This window comes from Dama dama, chromosome 19, assembly GCF_033118175.1.
Source record: "Dama dama isolate Ldn47 chromosome 19, ASM3311817v1, whole genome shotgun sequence".
Classification (NCBI taxonomy): domain Eukaryota; kingdom Metazoa; phylum Chordata; class Mammalia; order Artiodactyla; family Cervidae; genus Dama; species Dama dama.
Genome location: NC_083699.1, coordinates 23313317 through 23341304, shown reverse-complemented (window position 1 = coordinate 23341304; position 27988 = coordinate 23313317). Strand labels below are relative to the sequence as shown.

The 27988-nt window shown below is 35.9% G+C and overlaps 1 protein-coding gene across 1 annotated transcript; it reads right to left on the bottom strand.

The window, feature by feature from the left end:
* Positions 1-1416: 1416 nt before the first annotated feature.
* SKIL (SKI like proto-oncogene) lies at positions 1417-27763 on the bottom strand. The gene is made up of 7 exons (XM_061168311.1): positions 27629-27763; positions 24206-25976; positions 12342-12435; positions 10581-10813; positions 7062-7303; positions 6548-6772; positions 1417-5852 (listed from the first exon to the last, which is right to left on the bottom strand). Exons 2-7 carry the CDS (start codon positions 25305-25307, stop codon positions 5694-5696), a joined length of 2055 nt encoding a protein of 684 aa, XP_061024294.1. The 5' UTR covers positions 25308-25976; positions 27629-27763; the 3' UTR covers positions 1417-5693.
* Between the last annotated feature and the right edge of the window lie 225 nt (positions 27764-27988).

The window sequence follows — 27988 nt, the reverse complement described above, 5'->3', positions numbered from 1 at the left end:
CAGTGCAGTCAAATAAATACATAATTTTTTTTTTTAAATGGGAGAAAATATTTGCAAATCATATATCTGATAAGTAATTAATATCCTTAACATTTTATAAAGCCTTACAACTCAACAACAACAACAAAAACCCAGTTTAAAAATGGGCAAAGCAGCTGGATAGACATTCTCCAGTTGTATACAGATACAATGATATGTTATAAAGCCATAAAAAGGAATGAAATTGATACATGCTACATGATATACCTTGAAAACATTATCCTAAGTGAAACACAACGCAGAATGAGAAAAAGGATATTTTGATTCCACTTGTAGATGTGGATTGCCTATAATAGGCAAATTCATAGAGATAGGAAATAGGAGAGGATATCAAGGGCTGGAGGGAGGGGGAATAGGGGGTTACTGTTTAATAGGTACAGAGATTCTGTTTGGGATAGTTAAGAAGTTCTGGATATGGGATGATAATTTCACAACACTGTGAATATACTTAATGCCACTGAATTACTTTAAAATGGTTAAATAGTAAAATTAATGATATGTACATTTTGCCACACACAAAAATATTTGGAGGATATGGTAACCAGACTCTTAAGTCCCCAGTGATCCCTGCCTCCTGGGGTCCATACCCTTGTATAATCTCCTCCAACTGAGTGCAGGCTGTACTTTGTGACTGACTTCTAACAAATTGCATAAGGCAAAACTAACAGCATATGACTTAAGAGTCTAGATCATAAAAGAAATTGTGGCATCACTCTTTCCCTCCTTTGGATCACTCAGTTGAGGGATGTCATTCACCAGACTGAAAGAGCTTCATGGACAGGTTCATACAGTGGGAACTGAGCTCCTGTCAATCAACGGCCCTGTGAGTGAGCTGGGAAGCAGATCACAGCCGTCAAGCTCTCATTCGACTTCGGCCCCAGGTAACACCATAGAAGTACCCTTCTAAGAGCCATCACGTTCAACCAACCTGCTCCTGGACTTCAGACCCTCAGACACTGCATGTGATACTTTAAGCTTCTAGCTTTTAAAATAATGTGTTATATAGCAATTGATAACTAATACCTGAGGTGGAGGGAGGAAAGGATGTTAAAGCAAGAATAAACACAAAATGCTAAGATGTTCATCACATAAAACATCACATAGGGGACTTCCCTGGCAGTCTACTAGTTAAGACTCCGTGCTTCCAACGCAGGGTCCAAGAGTTAGATCCCTGGTCAGGGAACTAGAGTCCCAGATGTCGTGCAGTATGGCTAACAGAATAAAACAAAATCACACAGAATTTCACATTTTACTATTTTTAAAAAGTTTCTAGTCACTTGCTGTGTAATGAATAGACTTTAAAGGAACCAAAGGAGAAAATGTCAATCTTAAGAAATAAGAAAGTCGAGTTCACACAGGATACCAAGAAGGCTTAAATCAATTTCACTGGCATTAAAAGTTTTTATTTGGAATTTGATCCACAATCTATACAAGTTATTTACAAGGCATGAAAATGGAAAACAGCACAAAATACAATTGAGGTATAAGCTAAGAGCACAGTATGTCATGTTTCAATAAATATAATTCAAAATTTGTAAACTAAGTGACCAGATAGATGAGTCTTGTTTTATAGTAAAACCATATAAAATACTTATTTCACGTGAGGTAGAGGACAGTTCTGTGTGTCATGTAATGCAACCAACCACAGCAATTTTAACCATAAAACTGTACATCATTGGCAAGATTTTAAATTGAATTATGGTCAATGTAGTCAACAATTTGTTTCAACAGTTGCACAACAGATCTTTCATTTACTGCTTTCACAGATTAGAAATTCAGAAATAACTTAAGACTACTGTGTTGGCTTAAAATTATCAGGATAAATAAATACTTCTAACAGGATGGTTAAAAGCAAGTATATTCTATTTCTCCCAAACTACAATTCCCCAAGAGTTGTTCAAGATTTAGCAATTCTTTTAGTAGGATTTTTTTTTTTAACTATAACTACTTTAAGTATGCTGTGCTTTATTTTCAAGTGAGGTATCTATATTAAAGGAAAAAAATCTTATAAATTTCTTTTACATTCAACTAAATACACTATTTTGTTTTCTGGGCCTAATTTTTTAATTTCAGTTTTTACATTTGTTCTCTTTAATTCAAACACAGTAGCACTATATAAAACATTTACTACTATCACTAAAAAAAAAAGGCTCCAAATTGCATTATGTAGTTTAGAAGCCATTTAAAATGGATTTTACAAAAAAAAAAAAAGACTGTCCTTTTAAACAAGATGCAATATAGAATACCCATACAAATTCCTTCCAATAATGGAAATGCTTAAGTGTCTTATGCCAGGAAAAAAATTTAAGCTGTTTATTCAATCTCACAATGTATAATACAGCAGTAACGTGTCCCTTATTGCTGGCAGCTTCAATAAAAACTAACAAGTAGTTTTAAGCACAGAAATAAATGTACAGTATGAGCACAACTTTTCATTCTATTAATCTGTAATATGCTGTCGTGCAGATTAAATGCATAAGAGCAAATAAAAGTAAGGATTCTTCCCTAAGCAATCAAAACATAAATCATTGAGAAGAAAATTTTAGAAACTGATCAAAAATCTTCAGCACCAGCTTTACTACTACTTATAGGGAAATAACTCTGAGCATGTATTATACTGCTCAAGTTTCTTTATCACTTCACTTTTCTTCAAACAGAAACCAAAGACGTGTAAATAAACTGGTTGTTCTGTCATGACTTCTAGAACATATGGGTAACCTGCAAGTATCATTGTACTCAGTCTATTACACCTATTTTAGCAACTGGTTTTTAATTCAATATGTACAAATGATTTTATATCTCAACTGGTAATATTAAATTATTGGTAATATTAAAATTGGTAATATTAAATATATTATAAAATTAGTTCAAGAACCAAAAAACATCCAAACTCTCCTGGACACAGAAATTCAAGCAAAAGAGTATGCCTTACAAAACTAAAGCACAAGCCAAACTTACATTATTGGTCAAATTCTTTCAAAGTGTTATTTGCAAAACCAGGGTTGTTCAGAGCTTTCTCAATGATAGCAGGTTTTACATTTACAATAGATTTGGTACCTTTTTCTCATCAAGTTTAGAATACAGAAACTATCATCATTCAAATTTAACATCACTTATCACCCAGTCAACTAATATTCTATCTTTTCTTCCTTTCAAAGATGTTCTAGCACTTCTGATATGTCGTTCTTTTAACGCAGCTTTTGAAAGTAAATACTTTTATATTTTTCCTAAAAAGAAAAATATCATGAAGTCTGAGGGAAAATCTGCTTGCCTGATGAGTTGGCACACAAAAGTTAACATTAAAACAAACTTTAAGCTAACAACCAACACACAAAATGAGCATGCAAAGAATAGAATAATTATATGAATAAGATATTTTTAGCAGAGGCCACTTGTAAAGTATTACAAAATCTCTATACTTTCAAGCTATGTTGTACAGTTTAACTTAAAATTACTTTTATCTAGAATAGGCATACTATTTACAGTTGACTTAAAAAAAAATCACTATTTTCAAAGAAGTTAGAAACTGATGGCACATCAATGTATCTTCTGAAAAATGAAGACTATACAATTTCATGTGGCAAGTTTCCCTTATGTGAAGGACTAGAAAAAATAGTTCTTTATTCAAAGCTAATAAATTAAGAGCTTATGATAATTTAAAAGTGATTAAGCATTGCTTAGAATTTTTAAAAACTTATTTTAACAATTAAACAAATTATTTTAGATGTTCTGAGTTGAAACTTCAATAGCTTATCATTTAAACTAAGTAACATAAGTAGATTTTGAGTGAAATAGAAAAATAAATTATATAGGCTTGAGTTTTACCTCCCAAAAAGCTTAGCTGTGACGCAACTAATCCACAAACTAAAACTAAACTGTGTCATAAAATATCTTTCTGTTTTTCTTTCTCCAGATAAAGGCAAATAAAAAGTATTAGAAGCATATGTCATTTTTAATATTTATTCCTGTATGTCATTTTAACATGTGTTCTTCCTTAAGGAGATTCCAAGGATCAACCAATTAAATTCCAGGGTTAGCACAGTAAAACTTAAATGGAAAATAGAAAACACACATTTAGATGATACGCTAGTAAAGAAACTATACTTTGGGAAGTACAAAAATTCTTTTAGGCTATGTAAGTACCATTAAGCAAAATATGAAAATAACTGGTTAAATGATAACCTACTTACTTTTGAAGTTCTATACCAAGCATCTATTGTCTATGATGGGAAGAGTAAACCTTAACTTTAGCTGATTTATTTAAAAAATAAATTTAGCTCTCAAGTAATTTCATATAGTACCATAAACAAGAATATAAAAATTAAATTCATGGGATAATAATGTCAATTAATGGTAGCTTCAGGAAACTTTCTTTTTAAAAATGCATACTAAGAATTTTACCTAGTATCTTTTAAGCCAAGAATTAACTAACATGAAATTTGCCATTAAAGAATGACAGACTTTTCTGTGCAAAAAAAAAAAAAAGTGCAGAAGAAGTTGTCCCTCCCCAAACTACGGAATTCCTGTCTTCTAAAAACTATCTAAAAACCTCTTAGTAGCAGATAAGTAAACTTCCCTATATTAACCTATCATACACTACTAGTTGACTGTAAATTCATGATTTTGATATTAAATAATAACTGAAAATGGTCCATTCGTGCACATTTGGTAAGACTTAACATTTAAACATACAAAAGTCCAAAATAACCTTCAAAGTGTTTAATATCTTACAATTTAAAGGAAAACAAATCCATTATATAAATTTCAGTAAGACTCACAACTACATATAAAAACTGTACAGGATTATGGATTGTATAGAAACCGATGTACATCAATGGTATCAGTTTTTCTCAAGTACATTAATATTTTCACAATTTCACTATTAACATAAACAAAAGTTCAAAAATTATGACATTTTATTCCCTCTTCGAAAGTTGCTGCATAAAAAATTTTCTCTAAATATAACCACATTTAAACAGAAAATCTAATTATAACTGCTTCTTGAGTTTAGCAGCAGTGTATAAGAAAGCATATTATCTTTCCCCTTGGGGTGTGCTATAACCTCATCAATGAAATTCCTCTACTGACAAAATGTCTCTTAAGAGACATTAAATAGAAAGGAACTGGTGGAAATTCATGCCACAAGACAAAACAAAATAAAAAATTTTGATTATAATAATGAGTATACTTTCAACTTAGAAAGGAGATTGTGTTAATGAAAAAAATGGAAAACTCCTTGAGTAGCTCTATATATGAAATATGAAGCCACCATTGTATCTAAAATTGAGTCTAAAATATGGATAACAAAATTGATCAAAACTAGTTTCCATCACACAATGCAGCTTTTAAAAAAAGTATGCAACTGTTAAACTGCATTAGAAATATAGGCATCATATCTAATAGTTGAAACTGCAAAGTACTGATTTGAAGCTGGTTGAAAAGAAAAGTACAAAGAAACATACATTTTCATTCATTTGGAAAATGTAAAAATTTATATACTAATATATAATCTCTTCACTTTCTCTGATCTACAAATGGATAGAATGCCTAGTTATTTCATGCAGATAAATTGTTCAGAATCCATTTACCAAAGTAAACAAACAAATAAAAATAAACCCTGTTGGGAACACACAGATGGATTTCTTTGAAGGTTTCTATTCTTTAGCAGTCTTTGATGATTTCAAAATTTGCAGCTTTAGCTCTTTTATCATCATCTCTAACTTCTGTCTTGCCTCCCGTTCCAGTCTGAGTTCATCTTGGAGTTCCTGCCTATCAGCCTCAGCATGGTCCAATCTCCGTCTCAGCTCTGCCAGCTGTGTGATTTAGAAGACTCTGTCAGTTTTTCATTCAGTTTTGGTTTTCCATTACTTCTCACATCATGGCAAAGACCTACTTTCAAACCACTTTTTGCAAAAATGAACTATTCATGCATATTATAATCTCTTGAGTATCCAATACTATTAACCTGACTTTGAAATGACCTTAAAATGAGGGCAAAACAAAGGGTCAAGGGAACTGAACACTTGGAACACTTTCATTATGCCTTACACCTCAGTATACCTTTTACCACAGCATGCTCAGATTAGGAGTTATTTGTTCATCTTTCCCAAGTTGTGAGCTACTATCCACTTTTGCCCCAGGGCTTGTGAACATAGTAGGCAACAGTTTATGTTTGTTAAGCCATTGATTTGAAAGCCCATATATTACATTAAAATAACACTGATAGTCAGATAGCTAGAGATTAGCAATTAGGACAACTAAACTACAGAAATCCAATAAAAATTTAAAGTAATGCAACAACCAAGATCAAAACAATCATCTTGAATGATACAGCATAAAATTGTTTAACAGAATTATCTGTTTTTGTTTTTTTTCAGAATTATCTTTTTTGAAGTCTAGCCTAAATGAAATGAGTTTTAACAAAAAGTAATTTCTTTAATGAAATTAAAGTAATAGCTTCAATTTCCACATTGAAAAGGCAACACTATACAAACTGTGTAATTCTTACCTGTGCTGCATATTCAGCCTCTTTATCTTTTTCTAAATTTGAGTCACAGGTACATTTTTGCTTCATTACCTGCTCTAGTTTTTTCTCTAAGTCTTTCTGTTCAACATAAAATTCTTCCATTCTTTGAGCATGTTCATTCTGCAGAGATTCAAGCTCTTTCTGTAAATTCTGCTGTTCTTCAGTAAGTTCCTTCATAGCTTTTGAACTACTCAACATTTCAACTTCCTGTAATTTAAAGAGTCACAATATAATTTTTACTTTATTTCTGTCACATCAAACCTTTCAATTCAGAAAAAAACAGGACAGAAAATATCTATTATAAAATTGAGGTGTCATATCAATTCTATACATAAGTAGTTATCTTGAAAACTATTTTCTCTAAAAATTTAAAAGTATATTAATATTTCTTGTAAGTATAAAACTGAACGTTAAATGCATTTACAGCATCTCATCTTGAAGAATATGCAAAAAACTATTTTTTCACAATGGACTATCATTTAAATAACAATTTTACCATCTGAAGTTGTTGCTTCTTCTGTAAAATTGAGTTCAGTTTTTCCTGTTGTTTTACGTAAGTTCTCACTACTTCTTCCATGATTTTTCCCTTATCATCCTCACAAACGACATCTTTGACAAGAAGTGGAGATGAAGCTGCAACATCACAGTCAGTTCCTGACTTGCTTGTGTCTCTGGCTAAGCTGCAAGTGGTAGACTCAGGTTTCTTTTTGCTGGTAGAATTATTTGAGACTGATGGATCTTCAAAGGCAAAAAAAGAAGTAACAAAATATAAATACCACTCTGTCAAAAGTCACTAGAATGATTCATAAATGAAATTAAGAAAATAACTTCATTTATAAATGAAATAAAAAAAATAATAAAGATACTCAGGAATAAATTTAACAAAAGCAGTATAAAACTTATACAACAGAACTATAAAATATTATTGAAAGAAATAAAAGACCTAAATAAATGGAAAGGAATCCTATGTTCACAGATTGGAAGACTTAGTATCATTAAGATGATACCATGATCTGGAAGTCAGTGATCTCCAAAATTCCTATGCTGAAATCCTAACCCCCAGTGTGATGGTATTAGGAAATGAAACCTTTAGGAGATAATTAGTTCATAAGGGTAGAGACCCCATGATGGGATTTATGCCCTTATAAAAGAGACTCCAGAGAACTCTCCCACAATTAAGAGTACACAATGAGAAGACGGCCATCTATGAACCAGGAGGCAAACCCTTGCGACCAAATCCACTAGTGCCTTGATCTTAGACTTCCCAGCCTCTAGAGCAGTGAAAGGGTAAGTGCCTACAGGATAAGTCACACAGTCATGTTATTTTTGTTACAGCAGCCCAAACAGACTACAGTAAATGGTAGTCCCAAACTGACCTACTTTTTCAATGCAGACCCTATCAAAATCTCACCTGGCTGTGTGGCAGAATTTGGCAAACTGATTCTAAACTCATATGGAAATAAAAGGAAACCAAAATAGCCAAAGTAATCTTGAAAAAGAAAAACAAAGCTGGAGGACTCACAATCTCCAATTTCAAAGCTTGTTAAGAAGCTACAGAAATCAAAACCGTGTGTAGTACTGACATAAAGATTGAGTCCAGAAATAAATGTATACTTTTACAGGCAACTGGTTTTTAACAGGGTGCCAAAACAATTCAATGAGTAACAGTAGCTTTTTCAACCGTGTTGGGACAACTTGTGTCTATATACGATTGAGGTTGAACTTCACATTTATATAAAAATTAATTAAAAATGGATCACAGACTTAAATTTAAGAGCTAAAATTCTTAACTGGATTAGGCAATGGTTTCTTAGACATGACACCTAAAGTAAGCAACCAAAGAAACAACAAATTGGACTTCATCTGAATTTAAAACTTCTGTGTTTCAGAGAACACTACCAAGAAAATGAAAAGACAACTGACACAATGGCAAATCCTCTATCTGGTAAGGCTCTAGCACCCAAAATGTACAAGTAACTCTTACAACTCAATAATAAAGAGACAACCCAATTTAAAAACAGGCAAAGGAGCTCAACAGGTACTTCTCCAAAGATCTGCAATGTAGACTTCCCTGGTGGTCCAATGGCTAAGACTCTGCAGTCCTAATGCAGGGGACCTGGATTCAATCACTGGTCAGAGGACTAGAGTCCACACGCTGCAACTGAGAGCTCACATGCAACTAAAGATCCTACCTATGTGCCGCAAGGAAGACCTGGCGCAGCCAGATAAGTAAAATAAACACTAAAAAAAAAAAGAGAAATTTGCAATGTCCAATAAAAACATGAAAAGATATTCAGTATCATTAGTCAACTTGGGGAAATGCAAATCGAAACTATGAGATACCACTTCACAACCACTTAGGATGGCTCTCATCAAAAGACAAACAATGACAACTGTTGGCAAAGATGTGCAGAAACTGGAAACCTCAGAGACCTTTGCTAGAAATGAAAATGGTATGGTTGCTTTGAAAAACAGTTTGGCAGTCCCTCAAGATATTAAACATAGAGTTACCATATGACCCAGCAATTCCACTCCTAAATATATAGCCAAGAGAAATAAAAACATATGTTCACATTAAAACTTGTGCTTAAGTGTTCATAACAGCATTAGTCATAACAGCCAAATGTGGACACATCCAAATGTCCATCAGCTGATGAATGGATAAACAAAACAGGGTCTTATCCATCCACACAACAGGAAGTTACTAAGCCATAAACAGGGAAGAAGTGCTAATACATGCTATAACATCTACTGAGAAAACACCCTTAGTGGAAGAAGCCAGGCAACAGAAGGCCACATGCTATACAATCATTTTATATGAAATGTCCAGAACAGGCAAATCCATAAAAACAGAAAACAGATGAGAGGCTGGTAAAAGGGAAGAATGAAGAGTAACTTCTGGATTACAGGATTTCTTTTAAGGTTGATGAAATGTTCTGAAATTAATTGTGATCATTACACAACTTTGTGAATTTACTAAAAACCACTCAATTGTACAGGATAAATTTTATGGTATATGAATTACACCTCAATTTTTTTAAAGCCTCTACAATACTTTAGGAAATATAATACAAACATGGTATAAAGGTATGTTACTAATTATTGTTTGCTATACTTAAATCCAAGGAAGATCTCAAAATTAACGTACAAACTCCCCCCAAAGAATTGCAACTATCTATGAAAACAATTACATAACCAAAGGACTCTCCCATTGCTCTGAGAAAGCTGAAAGAACTGTTACATTTGCCTAAGCTGTAGGCAAAACTCTGCAGCTACAGAGAGGGTAACATAGGCAACATGTGAGCAGACACATCTTTTTCGGTAGACCATATTTTAAAAGGCACTGGAGCTATGCAGCTTTTTTCTTTTTAATGTCCAGCCAGCATTCTGCATTTATGCCATCTGCATGGCTCCCACGGCTATTCATTTTCAATCCTTGCTTATTCCACAACTTAATGTCTCTGAGTCCTATGCCTAACTACACTTAGTACACTTTCTCTTTTTAATTGAAGCATAGTTGATTAACAGTATCATGTTAGTTCCAGGTGCACAACATAATTGATTCAATACTTTTACAGATTATCGTGTATTTTTTAAAGATAATTTTATTAATCTATTTTTGGCTATCTATTGTGCTGGCTCTTCGTTGCTAGACGGGTTTTTCTCTAGTTGAAGCAAGTGGGGGCTACTCTTCATTGCAGTGTGCAGGCTTCTCATTGCTGTAGCTTCCCTTCTTGCAGAGCACAGGCTATACGGAGTGCAGGCTTCAACAGCTGCCGATCCTGGGATCTAGAGCAGAGGCTCAGCAGCTGTGGTGCATGGGCTCAGTTACTCCCTGGCACGTGGGCTCTTCCCAGACTTCAGAGTTTTGAAAGGTGGTTTTTTTTTTTTTTTAAGATATAAGCTTCAATTATCAGGAAAAGTCTCTTATTAAAAGAAACCCTCTTTTTGAAAATGCTGGATAAATATGTTGATTAGGTACATGATTTTTAAAAGGTAATTTCTGAATACTTACCTAGGCAGCTATATAATTCTTTACTTGTTTTTAGATCCATTTTCTCCTGTTCCTCCAGAGAGACATCTGGATAAGACACTATTTTTTGATGTTTCCCACTACTGTGAGGCTTCTCTGACTGTCTTGGTATAGATTTGCTTGCCTCTGTTTTTGTGATCTCTTTAGCCTGGGGTACAGCTGAAGTAAGTGACACATTTGGGGCAACCACTTTATCACACATGTATAAGTAGTAGCTGAAAACAAAGAATGGCAAAATAAGATACATATTACATTTAGGTAAAAATATATTAACATCAATTTCTATAGTTAAACAATTTTTTTAACTAAAAAATATAACGCAACAATTCAGAAAATAAGGGTCTTAGAAAAGAATTCTTGAAAATGTCATTAAGTAGTTGAGGCACAAAGAGCAAAATTATGAGGATATTTGTTATTTTGCAAAAAGTAGTTTCTAAACAGTACAAAGATACTCACTGAAAAGAAAACCAGTTTTCCTTCCCTCAAAACCTCATGAGAACTAAAACCAAGAAGTACTTTACAGAGCAGTTCAACAACCCTGAGTCGGTCATGTTCATGCCGAGAGAAAACAGACTACGTGACACTTCGGAGGACCGTTTCCCTGTGTGCCACCCCTCCAAAGCAAGGAGTCCACGCTCTTTGCTATAGCGAGGACGATTCAGGCCACACTGCATGGCTATGGCCTGATTCACCGCAGCCCCAACGAAGAGCTCCCAGGGCCCTTCTCCCTTTTCAAGAAGATAATCCGCGTTCTGAACACTGCCCATATACTGGGCTATCCTCCTTGGATCAAACTCCACAAAGCAATCTTCTGAAAATACTCGATATTTCCTACCTAATTTGATAAAACAGCAATAATAAAATCAAGCAAAGCTAGGATCAAAGGGATAACCACCAATACCAATTTTGCTCAAAGTTCACATAAAAGTGTGCAAGAGATTATCTGAGAGACTAATGGAACAAATTTGAGCTAGATATTTAAGTACCATATGATTAACTATAATCTGCTTAACCTTTGGCCAAAAGATGCAACCATTTAAGTGACCTAACACTTCATCCTCTAAGTTCTAAATAATCTCCTCTTACATTACATTTTCTTTGTACAGGACATCTATATTGTCCCTCTTGACCAATTACATGAATTCTGAGGGTGAAAACTCAGTATCCTGCTAAGAAAACTGACAGGTTTAATACTGCTCCAAAGTTTATTTCAAATGTAAAAGGAATAGAAGGAACTATACAAATGTAAGTAAGACTGAGATTCTTCATCACTGTACTTGGGGAGATAAATGTGTACAGCAACAGATGAAAGTCTAGGTTTTTTAAATAAAAAGTTTATAATCTAAGGTGCATCTTTATTGAAAATATGAACATTGATTTTGAGGGGTGCAGCTACTATGAAAACCTCTAAGTTCCAAAAAAGGTTCATTTTAAAATATCAAAGTTGCACACCACACTCTTGGTAGAGTTGGTTTACCTCTCGAAGGGAAATAAGGAAAATTTTTAAAAACTTTCATTTTTTCCACTTTAGGGCAAAAAGGAAATAACGTATTTCCAGGAAAAAACATGGAAACACACAAAAGAAGTTAATTCAAATATTCAACGCATTTAGAATTCATTCCCTGAATTAGCAAAAAAAAAAAAAAAAAAACCCTAAAATGATATAATGAATTCCCAGAGCCTAGAAAAGCAGCTGCTGTATAGATGTTGAATGAAGGAATGAACGAGCTAATACCCACTCACCTGGGATGTAAAAATGAATGTGTCTGAGAGACATGGTCACCTTCCTGTTTTATAACTGGATACCATGACTGCAATTCCATTCCTGGCGGTGTATCTATCTGTAGAAAAATGTAGAAGTGGAAAAGTTTATTGAAGGAAGATGTGATGGTAAATCTTACGTGTTTATTCAACAGAGCCGTAGGCTGCCTCTGGAGAACACTGACTAGTAAAGAATTATGTAATTCAAGAATCATCTTCAAATAGGGCAGTTTTTCTTTAAAATACCATGTCTAGTCACTTAAAACTCAAAGAGACATTAACTACCCCATCACAAGAACAGCTTCAGCATGTATATTAACATGGATTACCAGAAATGATTTCATCAAATATCATACTTATGGAATCTGTGTTAAAAATCCATTTTAAATAATAGTACTCTGCAAATGTAAAGCATTGATAAGTTTGACTCTTCTTCTTGCTACTACAATCAACTATAACCTACCCGCTCCATCCCTATAGTATTTCTTCGCATACTATATTAGACAACATCCTACAACAATACTTTGCCAAATTTTGAAACCACTTTGTCTGCTAACACTTATCAGTAAACCACATTTTATCATATATGAAAAGCTCTTTTTAGCCTTGCACTTGTAAGTAAAGGAAAAGGAGAGGGTAACTGGCTACCTCAAAGTTCATGATAAGAACTTTATATCCTGCTTAATTCTAACAAATAGCTTATTAAGTAGGTACAATTATCTCCACTTTACAGATCAGAAAACTGAGGCTCAGAAACTGAGAAAGAATAAATAACCTGTGGTTACTAACTTCCTCATTTGGTTTGTTTTACATGTCTCCCCTCCCCCTACACACACATACTGGGAAATCAACATGTTGTTAAGAATTATTGGGCAAGGAATTTAAAAGACTAACAAGGCCATAAGATTATAGGGAAAAGAATAATATTTTGAAAGGATTTAACAGGTGAGTATTCAGTGAGGGCCTCTAGACTCTATATACAGAGTAGAATTTGTTTTAAAACTTCACAATCCTGGTCAAGTGTTCTAAAGAAGTTCAGGATCTGGGGCAAACATCAACTGCTTATTTAAAAAACACAACAATCATTTGTTTACATAGTTTCTCAGCCTATAGCTTAGTTCTACCATAAATTAGAAGGGGAACTGACTGCTGGCAACAGAAATACTAAATGATAGATGCCAGGTGCCAGCTGACAGCCTACAGAGAGAGAAGAATTACAAGACAGAAACACAAAAACTGATTCAAAAACAAGACAATCTGAGAGCTTTATCATACATAGGCTAGGAAAAATAACACATCTCAACTGTTCCCTATCCTTATTCCAACAGAGTATCTGACGTTTAAGACGTCTTGAGTCAATATGACATAATTATAGTCAATATTTATACTTATAAGTAGCATACCATATACATACGCACTCATACATACACTTAGACTGAACAGTATTTGACATTTTAGATTTTAAAAAAGGTTAAAGTTTTAAAAAAAGACACAGTGCTGAGAACAGTTTCATTATCTAGAAAACTCATTTAGGCAGAACATTTTTCACCCCAACACTGTAATAAAAGAGGTGTTAATGAACAAAAAGCTCATTCTAACAAATCAATGAAATATAAGATCAGCTCAAATTAAATGAGAAATTCCTTTTTAGAGGTCATTTGTTAAATTCTATTATTTAGAAAATAAAGAAAGCTCCACTTTACATCAGTTTTATATCTGAGACATCCTGGATGTACTACTGCCCAAGAAATCAACTGTTTCCAGATTTTTTAAATTAAAACTATTAAAATTGATATTTATATTTAAAAGTTTTTCCTATTATGGATAGCTGGAATTTTAAGTCTTCAGAATAACAAATTCTAAACTTCTTCAGCCAAAGATCTTGACTTCAGATCTGACTCAATTTTGATCACGTTCATTTCAAAATTCTATAGCTTGATAAGTTTGTGTGAGTTTTACTTTTTTATTCATGATCCAAACTCAGTCTAGTTTTGTTTTGATAACATCTCTAACTTCAAATGCCACCCTGAGTAGCTGTTAGCACATTTGTTTCTTTTCCAACACCCATCCCTCTCGTTTCTGACCTTTACTTTGCCTCCTATTCTTGCACCTACACAGGAAGAGAGACCCAGAGGAGGGGGTTCTTAAAAAATTAAAGATCACCTAGTGCAGTCCTCTCGCAAATGTCTGAATTTCCTAGACAAAACTCCTGAGGAGTGGTTATCCGGCCTCTGCTTAAGTAGCAGCTTGAGGTCAAGGACTGTCTTAATTACTTTAGTATTTTTAGTACCTAGCACCACGCCTGGCAACGCAGTAGGGACTCAATAAATATTCGCTGAATGAATTCTGAATGACAGCGTAGCTCATTAAACTCCCAGGGTGGCCCCCTTTAAGGCTACTCTGCTACTAGTCTCTTTCACATCTACTAATACCCCTTTATTCCATGAAGTGCCGAAGAATCTCAACTGTCTCTGGGTGCATTTTTAGAGATCAGACTTACAAATTAAATAATATAAATGATGGGGAACTGCACAACACTAACCATGATAAAATGCTGGGAGTTAATTTTACCTAATATTCTGTGGTAAGCGATAAACACATTTACAGCAAATTATCCTAACTGCATGTTAAAAACAATTAAGAAAAGCACATAGTACACAACAGAACATTCACAGTCATGCCAGATCTTCTCATCTATTCTGCATTTGTGGCAACATACAAATTAGGTCTTCAAAAAAATAATAGTGTAATTAAATGGCAGAGCAGTAATGCTACTTACTACTGATCAGGAATTAAAAATGAGATACCAGGATACACACAGCTATTGCCTTTTCTTTTACCTTTCAATATGAGGATAATTTATTCCCTTCAAGTAATTAAACACTAAAACAGACTACATTATTTAGCAAAGAAAAGAAATATATCCCTTAGTAGCTCGAGTCAGAGCCTTAACATTTTAAAATACTTTTATCATTCAACTTTCCCATCATTATCTACCACAAAATGAACAGATGGCATCCTCATCGGAAACACATAAGTAAAATTTCAGACATATGATTTCATTCCTAAAGTTCTTTCTCTAAGTCATAAAACAACAAATACGTCTAAGAAAGCAAAATTTAAACAAGTCCAAAATGTACAGTAGAAGAATTTTAAATAAGTAAATATTAGAAAATGTTTTACACAAAATTTCTCTAAATTTCAACTTACTGTGTTATATATACATGACCTTTTAATAATCAGGCGTCCTGATAAAAGAACTACTGTATTTCGGTACAATGCTTATTAGTCTCACAATGACAAATAATATAGAGAACTTGGTTTCATTTACAAAAAGACCAATAAGAATTTCTGTCATCACCTTTTAGTAACAAAAGCAATTTCATCCACTCAGCACCATTAGTACCTATATATTCCAATTTGCACTAAAAAAAATATAGACCAATAAGACAAAAACTCTTTAAAACTCCCAGACTTATCTTCAATAGTAAACTTTGAATTTAGGTGGCACTCTTAGTTTCTAATTATAGTGGCAGATTAATATTGTGATCTTTAATTAAACCCTAATGACAAACATGACAAAAGATCATGGCATCCAGTCCCATCACTTCATGTCAAATAGATGGGGAAACAGTAGAAACAGTGGCTGACTTTATTTTTCTGGGATCCAAAATCACTGCAGATGGTGATTGCAGCCATGAAATTAAAAGACGCTTACTCCGTAGAAGGAAAGTTATGAACAACCTAGACAGCATATTAAAAAGCAGAGACATTACTTTGCCAACAAAGGTCCGTCTAGTCAAGGCTATGGTTTTTCCAGTAGTCATGTATGGATGTGAGAGTTGGACTATAAAGAAAGCTGAGTGCCGAAGAATTGATTCTTTTGAACTGTGGTGTTGGAGAAGACTCTTGAGAGTCCCTTGGACTGCAAGGAGATCCAACCAGTTCATCCTAAAGACCAGACCTGGGTGTTCATTGGAGGGACTGATGTTGAAGCTGAAACTCCAATACTTTGGCCACCTGATGTGGAGAGCTGACTCATTGGAAAAGACCCTGATGCTGGTAAAGACTGAAGGCAGGAGGAGAAGGGGATGACAGAGGATGAGATGGTCAGATGGCATCACCAACACAATGGACATGGGTTTGGGTGGACTCCGGGAGTTGGAGATGGACAGGGAGGCCTGGCGTGCTGCAATCCATGGGGTCGCAAACAGTCAGACGCGACTGAACTGAGTGACAAACACTGCTGAACTAAAGTGATCAAGACAGTATCTCCAAGTATTGATGGGATTTTAAAAGTTCCCCTCAAAAAATCAGGATTAGATTTTTTTTAATCTGTGGGAAAAGAATTTTTTTAAATAGAATTTAGAAAGACAAAGATTAATTTGTACATTTTGGTATTTATAAGCCAGTACATGTATGAAGGACTGGTAGATTGGTAAATTTCATAGTCTATCCTCCTATAATGGTGTGCTTACATTAAGTAAAATATAATGCATATTAAATACACATTATTTTGTACAAGTCAAACATAAATTGTTAGCAACCTTAGTAAATACACGACTGAACTCACAAGCAATAACTCCTTAAGTATAAAGCAAATATCCCTGCCAAGTTCCTTTTATTATATATAATACTAAGACATTCAAGTGGTCCATAAATGATTTCAGGACACAAGACACCCTACCACTCTATCAGACAGCTGCCAACATACTCTTACTGAAAGAAACTGAATCTCTCAGAATAGGATCCGGTTTCCTGAATACTTTCAACATGTTGTGAATGAGTGTTTCAACAACTGAAATAGGAATAGTGTTACAAGGTAGCAATAGGTGCTTAAGAGATTTTAAGACTTAGTTTTGTGCCTCATTTCACTGTAAAAATAATCACTGTAATGATTAATTGTAATTATTAATCAAGCTGATACAAACCTGTAACAATACGATCTAACAACTTCCACTAACTTATCAAAGATGATCTGCAGGAAATCATGGGCTTCCCCAGTGGCTCAGCAGTAAAGAATTCACCTGCCAATGCAGGAGACACGGGTTTGATCCCTGGATGGGGAAGATCCCCAGAAGAAGGAAATTCCAACCCACACCTGGGAAATCCCATGAACAGAGGAGCCTGGCAAGTCCACAGAATCCCAAAGAATCAGACACAACGTAACAACTAAGCAACAACCATAACAAGCAGCAATCAGCAATGTCTCCTGCTACTCAACCCTACAAAATGGTATCATCTACCTCACAAAGCCAATTTTAGGTTTAAAGTGCTTAAAAACTCTCACAGGAAAAGCAAAGGCTCACATTCTTATGTGCAATTATCATTTAAATCCTTCATGGAAACAAAGGACATGTAAAAATCAGTAGTACGACATCACTCCCTTTTCCATCAGAACAAACTAATAAAAATCCTGTTAATTTCTGGGACTTAAAAAAAATTAACTTCTTTACAGTGGAATTCTATGGTGTCTAGTTCACTTAATATTGCAAATTATTTGAAAATGTACATGTCATATACATCCTTTCACTAAACTCTCTGTCAAAAGTTAATCTATGTAAATGTAGATAGATTGTTGCTTTTCTATTCCATTTCAGCATATACGCTTTTAAAAAACTAAGATTATTTTGACCTTCAAATAATGTAAATTAACATCAGAATGTGAATTATTTTACTATGTGCTACAGATTGCACTTTTAAAATCTTACTCTATTTCATGTATTTTTAAAGTGCTGATGACCCACTAAATTGACTTCCTTTACATCCTCCCATCCTTCTCAACTGAGGTTCTCAAGAGAACTAAGCCTAAATTCTGCAAAGTTTCCATTGTATGCATTAAATTAACTTCGCTCCAAAGTACTTAGAACAGCACTATATACAATCTTTCTAAAGGGCTTAATTCTCCTCAGAGAACCCCGGATGGGAAAGGGTATACAGATGAAAAACTGCAATTTGATGACTACTGCTCTAACTGCAAGTTCTACAGTTGGTCCAAATGTATTATTTCAACAATTAGTCCTAAATTAACAAGTGCACTCTACAGATGATTTTGCGCAGATCTGTAATACAAACCATTACAGGTATAAAGGAATAAATTCCAATGGAGGTTATCACTCCATGGTGAAATGATGAGAAAACTATTTTCTTCTTTGCACTTTTATAATGGGCCTATAGTGCTTCCATAATCACATACCTTTTCAAAAAAAAGTAAAAGCCCTATTTTTATGTACGAAAGTGATTTTTAGTTAAGTTTCTTTAATTTTTGTATTCTTTGTCCCCGTAAGATAATCAAAATACATACTTTTAGGGCTATTTGAAATCGTAAGATAAATTCAATACCACAAATAAAAACAAAATGCTGTACTGCTTTAAAACTAAACTGTTTTCCTCCTTGAAAATCACTAGTAGCTTTCTACGGCTGCTAGGACTTTTCATTCAGTTTTATCCAAACCTTTGTTAAGCATCTACCACCTTCTACATTTAGAAACTACAAGATGAATTCCTGCCCTAGGGAGCCTCCTCCAGCTAGTCTTTACACACACTCTTCTGTGATCCATTTCTGTTTCGGAATCAAAATGAGTTTTAAACTAACTGTGTGTGTGTGCGCGCTCATTCACTTCAGTCATGGCTGACTCTTCACAACCCCATGGACTACAGCACACCAGGCTCCTCCATCCACAGGAGTCTCCAGGCAAGAATGCTGGAATGGGCCACCATGGCCCCCTCCAGGGAAACTAACTTTACATCTGTCCTATTCATTCCTCTTTTGCCTAACATGGGGCTATGGTACTTTATTTAGTGATGGAACTAAGCCACACCCTTAAAAATGGTTAAGGTTTAATTATATATTCTTTAAGTTTTTTTGCAGTCAAATAAAATCCTTACATTACCTTAATGTATATGTAGCATACATAAAACCTCAAAAGAGCAAAATTTTACACATGGAACAAAATACATATTCCCAAACTAGTTTTACCTCTTTACTTGATCAAATTGAGTTCTGGCTCCATATGTTCTGCTTTCAGAATTCTAAAGGCAATAAAATTATCCAATTCTTGCTTTCCTCCTTATTCTCAACTGACATAAATTATAACATATGCATAGCTACGAGAACACTATTTAGCTGACTATGCACTGATTCAGGCCTATCCCTTTTCTTCCTTAAAGTTTCTTAAGGAGACTTGATTTCCTTGAAGTTTTTCCCCATTTCTCAGACCAAAGGATAAAGTTTTTTATCAGAAGCCTTTTTTAAAATGTTAACATTTTCAAATGTTCTACCATTTTTTAATGATAAAAATGAATAGACTGTATTTCTAAACCATAAGGGGGCACTATTCCCAAAGCCATTCTAATGATTTCACTTGAAATGTCCCTATAACATATTTTATAACAAATGTGTTTTGTACTTTGTTCTTGCAAACTTCATTCTGGTAAGGAAACAAATATCCAACTAGTATAATTACTGTATACAAACCATTAATGTGAGATACATTTGAGCCCAATACTCAGTTATCTTACTTAGAAATATCTTCAGATAATTCTAGATAAATCAAAAAAGTGGGGAAAGGAAAAATCTAAAACTACATATTAGTAAATATTTCAATAATAGTTTGAAGTATCATGGTATGTTTCTAGACTCAACTTTTAAAATACTTTTACATCCATTCCCTCATTTGATCAGTTGTCTTATTCAATAGTTTACTTGCAAATTATATGTTTATTAAGGGTTAAACTATCATTTAAAAAAAAAAAAAAAACCCAATTATTCTAAAATACAGCGTTCTCTCTTAAAAATTTGTTCAGTTTAAAAGTTTCCTTTTCCCTGAGTAACTGACATGACAAACACCAGACTAAATTCTGGGAAAACAGGAGTCTCTAAACTCAATAAGATAGTTGTTAATTTTAGAAAGTCAGACAAAAATATTCATACTGGTCCTTTCTATGAGCACAAACACTTCATTTGATTCTGACCTTACCACCACTCGATAAAAGTTTATGCTAATCATAAAATGCAAACTATGCCTCTGATGTAACAAAGTACCATCACATCTATCACAATTATTAATTACTGTTACATATTTTGTCCCAACACAACTCTTCTAGTTACCCATCCTCTCTAGTTTATTTCCTTCCCTCATTTAGGTCTGTACAAAGAAACACAACTTCTAAACAAAAGTAGCTCTCAAAAATAGCTTACAAGAGGGGAGAAAGTTTTCGTAGTATTATTTCAAATGACCTCTACAAAAATGAACTGGAAGAAAAATGCAAAACTAAAAAAAAAAGTGAAATGTTGAATAGACTTTAAGAGGAAAACTTCTAAGTTGATATCTTTAGGTAATCTATTCGCGTCACAGATAATCCATAGGGCCTTTTCCCTAAGTAGAGTAAACCCCATACTATTTTACAGTCAAGTCGAAATGCTAGAAATCCAAATTTTAACTCCTAAAAATAAATAAGGGCATAAATCATCTTTACTTAGTGAACTGGAGATTGTTGGCCACATGCTGTAACAGGAAAGAATCACCTATAAAGATCTTATCAATTGACTACAAATAGGTTACTCTAATGTGCTTGAAAATAATCTAAAGTAAACATTACCCTTCAAATTTTATTTACAAATGATCAGTTTGCTTGGCAAACCTTTTTCCAGATAGAAACATTCAACAAAATCAGAATTAGATCAAATAACACTGGAAGCTTGGAAAAGAATCAAAAATTATATTCTTGCATATATTTGCACACTGTAAAATGCTATAATCATTTTTCTAATAAAAACATAAAAAACTCAAATGATATGAAGAGATAGTTTAGTTTTTATAACACCATTTTGCGAAGCAAGCTAGACAGATCTAATATCAAGTATTATTTCTTGTGGTGACCTAAGAAAGAGTTCAAAATACTGTTATCTCTGGTGTCTGCAAAGAATAGTCAGTTCTCCACTTAGAACACTGACCATATCCCACTTATTTCTCTCATCTAAGTCCTAACTATGCAGTCAATATAGTTATGCAAATAGTTTGGTGACCATGACCAATATAACTTTCATCCTTAGAAATAATTTAACAGTTGCTACATTTCAAACAATTGCCTACTGAATTTGAGGGGGTTTTTTAAAAGCAAAAATCTACTCTTTAACTAAACATACCCAATTACATTAGTGTTCAGATTAAACCTAAAGCCCTTTAGATAAAAACTTAATATATTTAGTATATCCTTTAATTTTTTAAGCATTTTAAACTTTTTGTTTTGTATTGGAGCATAACTAATTAACAATGTTTTGATAGTTTCAAGTTGGGTGGCAAAGGGACTCAGCCATACATACACATGTATCCTTTCTCCCCCAAATTCTCCTCCCACCCGGGCTGCTACATAACATTGAGCAGAGTTCCTTGAGCTATATGGTAGGTTATTCTTTAATTTTTTTTTAAAGTCTGTTTTGACTTTTAAAATGATCTTCCTCTGGATCTACTTGGTTTGTTGGGCAACTAATTCAATGACTCACAGAAGATAATGAAAAATGTTCCCCAGTCAAAAGACCTTCTCCTTACTTCCTTCCCAGTAAAATACCTTGGTCTTAGACTATATAAAAGTTAATAGAGAGCTTAAGAACCATTATACGAAGGTAAGTTGACAAGAAAAGTTAATGTTTCTCAAAATTCAGATTCTGCTATGGAGTGTGCTTTAGGGAAAAGTAGTGAAAATTTCTAGACGTCAAGTCAGAAGACCTGCATTCAATTCCTGATTCTACTGTCTTATCAGTTACACAGCCAGGAGCATGCAACCCATCTGGGACTGGTCTCTCATCTGAACTTCAAAAAAGAAATACTTTAACATGTTTTGAGGAACATATTTCCAAAATGTGAATTGGCAAGCACACATTATTATACATGAACTGCCCCCAAACTTCTTTCTGAAAAGCTTGATTATTGGAAATTTTCTTAAATTCTCTTAAATTGCTTAAAATTCACATTAAATTAGAAAAAGTACCAAAATATGCCAAAAACACTGTAGCAAATACTGCAAAAAATAACATAGTAAAAAGATGGTGAAAAAAATCTCACATCTTCCCCAAATAAAAACTGAATTCAAATTAATAAATTCTGATACAATAAAAGGACTACATCCAGATGAAGAACGGTTTCAATTTTAACCAAACCCTAGCACATTCAGTTTCAGTTAAGTAAATTCATCACCTTTTTTTTTAACCTTTATCATGGTTCTCAGGTATTTTTTTCTCATAAACACAGAGCAGGAACATTAGGCAAAGCAGTTTATCCCCAAAATGCTTAAGTCAGAGCAATCAAGATCAGACCAAGAACATCTAGCAAATAGTGTGGCCACCTACAGACATGTAAGAGTTCTAGTTAGGTTAGGGCAAAATACCATAAATATTAAGGGGGGGCATTCCACATTTTGAGAATATAAACAATTCTAATAATAAGCACAATCTTCAGCTTGTGACCAGGCCAGTTGTAAGCAAGTCCAACAACATGAGAACTGGCTTGAGGTCAACTATGCTTTAAAATCAGTTAATAATGGCACCAGAACAACATAAACTTATCTAGTAGCCACAGGCAAGGAATTTCAAAGTATTGATGCTTTGGATTCAGCAAGGAGCAAACTACCCTGAATTCAAGTCTGAAAGTATCTTCACTGGGCTTCAGAAGCAAATCACTGTATTAGACCTACATTGTAACTAAATTTCCCCCAATAGGGAAAGATACCCTATTGAAGGACAGGACACCAAACCTTAGGTTCTTGTCTAAGCTCTAGTCTTGCTATAAATAACCTTCAGTCATTTAGTACACTTCATTTATTTCTTCTGTGAGGAGAAAAGATACTCTTTCAAGGAATAAAAGCTAATTAACAGTGGAAAGATTAGATTTTTAAGATGAAATACAGCCAACTTTTTTGTGGTACCAATAAAATAAAATTATGTGTGTAAAACTGTTCAAGAACAATGCTTAGTACATTTTAACAGTGTTAGCTATTATACTGATTTTATTCAAGTAGGAAAATATTTTAAAACCAGATCCACACACTGAATATTTAATAGCCTAAATCTTATTAGCCAGGTATTCAAACTCTTGGAATAAAGACACTCATTTAGCCTACCAAATAATGCAGTGAGAAAATAATAACTTTAAAATCTCTTTGCTGGTAAGTTTTTATATTCATATTTATTTAATCTAGAATAATCTTTACTCTAGCTGTCACAACTTTCTAAATTATTCCTCTCTTTAAAAAAATCTTGGCGACTAGAATCACAAAGTCTTCAGATCAATCTGTCTTTTGCATTTGTTTCCAATATTGATGAAGTCTGAATATTCAATTACAGAAACAATGTCAGAGATCCTAAATATACCTTTGAAAAATACTGTTCGGAGCCCATCACCAGAATTGTTTTGGCTAGCTATACACCATTTGCAAATGGAGATAAGACCAAAGTGTAAACTAAGAGTCCTAAGAAAACAACTGATTCAGTCATCAAAAGGCAAAATGTGTGAAAAAGAAAGCAGACTCGAGAAAAAAGCCCCAAATCCTCCACTCCCTGATTATATAACCTTGGGAAAGTCACTTGATCTCTCTGAGCCTCATTCTCTTTATCTGTAAAATGGGAATAATCCCATTTCTCTCAGCAGGTTGTTTGGAACATCAAATGAGCACACACACAGGACAGCACTTCACAGCCTAAAATGTGTAATACAAACATATTATACAGATCAATATTTTTTGCTGTTGTTGAATGAGCAGTAATAGTTTAAGTTATATTCTAAATAGACAATGTCAAAGTACAACATTACCAGTGTACAAAATTGCTATTTAAAAGAAAAAAAAAAAACTTGCCTTGGATTGAGTCCTCTTCCCGTTTCTCATGCTAAATTTCTCCTTCATTTCTTCTAAAATTATCTTCAGTTTCTTTTCTTCAGGTGTCCCCAAGTATTTTTGGTTCACATGAAGATAGCAATGCCATTTGGCTGATTCAAAGCCCCAGTGGCAAGTCCTTTTGTCCGGCGATCTGTGAGAATGCATCACAAATGTCTGGGGCGCAAACATTCCACAGCACTCCAGACACTGAATACATGGAGCATCTGGCTGAACATAAAACTGGGGTGCAAATAAACCCTGACATTTGCCCAAGCATTCATGTTCCACTTCAAAGGCACTGCCAGTTTCCTTCAACTGGGCCAATGAGTTTTTTGCAGGTAGTATACTACCATTTTGAGGAAAGGTGCGTGGCCGCAATAAAGCATTACATAGTCTTTGTGCATCAGTTAATGTGATCAGCCCACAGGAGGGGGCATTGAATGGAAGTATTCCCAGGACCTTTAAGATATGAAGCTGGTCTGATGTACATCTTGAGCAATAGATGTACAATTCGTCACACACTGTATTTATCTGTTGGAGTGAAAATTCTCGGAGAACAGAATTTAGGACTTGGGGCAAACAGAGTCTCTTTTCTCCTCCAACCTGAAAACAAGAAATAGACTCCCCTTCCAACATAGTCTGGGTGAGTTCTGTGGAGCTATCAGAAGGGATGAGCAGTGGACCAGGAAGAACCTGAGGAGATGGAAGAGGCAGAAATACCGTAGGTGACATGCTTTCTTGGGAATACCGAGCAGAAAAGGCTGCTGGTCCACCCAAAGAGCTCTGACTACTTAAATGGAATTGGGCCAAAGTATGTTTCAAACTAGGATTTAAATGTAAAGGTTCAGGCACAGAGGGGCAGGTCCTCTTGACATGCTCTTCATCGGTTTCCATTGGTGCTTCATAGTCATCCAAGTGTTCCTTCTTTACTGTTGGCAACTTGTTTATCATCATTTTTCCATTTGCATGAATGTCTGTCATCATCTTTTTCACTGGAGGGCTGCCATCATCTTCCATCCCATTCAATTTTTTATTTGTGCTCTGAACCAAAGAAAAATTCGTCTGTAGGTTTTCCATTGCTAAAAACTATTGTGTTAAACAAGTAAGTCTGAAATTTGCATTATTATTTAGTTGCTTATTTTGAGAGAGAATTGATGTATACCAATACTTATGGTAACTTATTCTCAAAGAAAATTTAAATTTCCAAAGAGATCCCTACACTACTCAATAGATTTTGCAACTTTGTTTGGTTCTGCTAATACTTCAGTATAAGCACTACCAGTGCTATAAAAAAATTATGTCTAATAGCAAAGAAAATAATTTTAAGAGGCACACCTCCAAGGAAACCTTTTGGTTTTGTTTTTTTTAATCTCCAGGTATATGTACTAAAATAAAGTTACCACTTCTCTCAATTCAAGATGTCCATGTTCAATGCAACAGTTTGGTTTGGTTTTAGGCACAAAACCCAAAAAGTTTATGCTTGTGTCAAAAATCACTTGTGTCAAATTATACACCCAAATTTAGTATTTGGCACCAAGGACACCAAAAAAGGGGGGGGGGGGGGATATCTTCTCTAAAAATGATGATCTGTTGGTCTGTGTGGACAAAATGAAGGCTTGAATAAACCCTCACACCAGTAACAAGAGACTCTGACTCCACTTGAATTTCTGTGATTAAAAATGAAACCTAAAGAAAAATCTGCCCATTTATCTTCAAGGATTACTGTTCATTCTTCTTTTAATTAATCTGGAAGAGAAGGGGGTTGGGGAAGAGTTACATTTGAATTTGTTCCAGAGGCCAAAGGGTCAGTTTGAAACTAGTTTCTTAATCTTAAACTGAGTTCACTTTACCAAAGGTGACACTTGAGTGATTTCTTTAAATCTAACACCAGTTAATTAGAAGTACCTTCATTTAAATAGGAAAGCAACTGGCGAATGAGTAAAGGGAGCAGTAATATCCCTCAAAAGGGAGAGGGTTACTCCAACCCAGAAAAGGAAAAACCTTAAACAGATCATCTCACCCAAAACTCAATACTAGAGGTTTTTTCCTCAGTTATGAGATTTTAATTAAAATAACCTATTTTAACTAAAATAACCTATTACTTCATCTCTTAATTAAAAAACAAAAACAAAAAACCCACCAGTTTCATCTAAAAATCAAATATCAGTTATAACACATCTACTACACGCAAGTCACAATCTTAAGTGCATAATTCATCTAGTCAGTGTACGTTATTTTTCTGGAATAGCTGTAGGCGAAAATTAACTTTCCCTTTAAAAGGTTAGCGAATTTGCTTAACGGAAGCCAAAAGCTATAGACTCCACTCCTGGGAATCTCCATCCTTGAATAAGACTAATCCGGGACAAAAAGCACAAGGCAGACAGACCTCACAAAGAATGCAAATGGAGGAAGAGGGAAAAAGCAAAGCTTCTTCTTCCACTTCCTTCTGGAGAGAAAATCCAAAAGAAATCCAGTGAACAGAAATTTTTGCCAGCCAAACTCCCAGCAATTTACCTTAAAACAGACCCAAAGGGTTAAGTACCAAGGCCACTAGCCAACGTACTGACTTTCGCCCACCACAGGAACACCTCAGCCTACGCAGGCCAAGCAAGAGGGCAGGAGGCATGACAGAATGGGGAGCCCTCAAACCCTGAAATCCTCGGCCCACGCAAAGCCACTCACCCACCTTAAAACCCCGAGGCGGAGGCGGGGAGAGGAGGGCAAGGGACCCGGGACGCCTCGGGCTTGCAAGCGGGTAGTGGGAAGTGGAAGAAAAGGAGTCCCCCCAACCCCGCCCCCCCCCCGCAGTCTCGGAACACCCCGGTGCCCTCCCAACACCGCCCCGCTAAGGGGGCCGCAGGCAGGACTGTGGAAATCCCCCGCGCACCCTCTCCCCGGGAAGTTCTCGGGTGTTACCCCAGCACCCGTAAGGCTGCACCTCCCCTCGCCTGCCCAGGGCAGAGGAGAGAGGGGTCAGCGGGCGGGAGGGGCGCCGAGCCGGGACCTCCCAGTCGCTGAGCGCCGACCTACCGGGTCGAGCCCGGGGCATCCCCGCGGAGCGCAGACGGGCGGCGGGGGGCGGGAAGGGACAGTGACGGGCGTCCAGGGTCCGGGGTCCCGACGGGTCCAGTCAAGTGCAGCACCTGGCCCCGGCCCGCGGCCATCACCCGGGATCAGCGAGGCATGACCCGCCGTGGGACACCCGGCCCGCGCCCCCCAGTGGCCCCGACCCCACCCGGGACCCGAGCATCCGGACCCCCGACTACGGCCTCCGCACCCGAGGAAGCCCGACGATCTTTGTTAACTCCCCGTGACGCCCGGCGCCGCCGTCGGGCGCCCCGGGAGCCGCGCGCCCCTAGCCTACCGCCGCGTCCGCCCCCCGCGAGCCGAGGCCGCACCTGTGCCCGCCGCCGCCGCCGCCGCTCGCCCGCTCCCCTTGGCTGTGCCGGCGCCGCTCCGAACCCCACACACATCGCTACACACAGCCCTCTGACGTCACCGAGCCCTCGGCCCGCCCACGTCACTGCGGAGACACACGGCTTCCCGCAGACGCCGCCGCCGTCTCCGGCCGCCCGGGGGAGAGCGAGGGCGGCGCGGGGGGAGGGGAGGAGAGGAGAACTGAGCCAGCGGCGGCACCGCGCGCGCGAGCCCGCCGCCGCCGCCTCGCGGCTCCTAGGCCCTCGGGGACGCGCGCGCCGTCTGCCCTATAGTGGCTCCCTAGGGCTCCCCCAGCCCGTCGTCTGGCGCGCGCGCCCCTC

Bases quoted from the DNA above. Each gene is read 5' to 3' on its own strand.
- SKIL (XM_061168311.1), bottom strand. From the start codon at position 25,307: ATGGAAAACCTACAGACGAATTTTTCTTTGGTTCAGAGCACAAATAAA. The intron at 12,436-24,205 runs GTTTTTTTTTTT...TTCTACAGATAG, and splicing joins GAGGACTCAATCCAAGGCAA to ATACACCGCCAGGAATGGAA. The intron at 10,814-12,341 runs GTGAGTGGGTAT...CTTTGTTTTCAG, and splicing joins CATTCATTTTTACATCCCAG to CTACTACTTATACATGTGTG.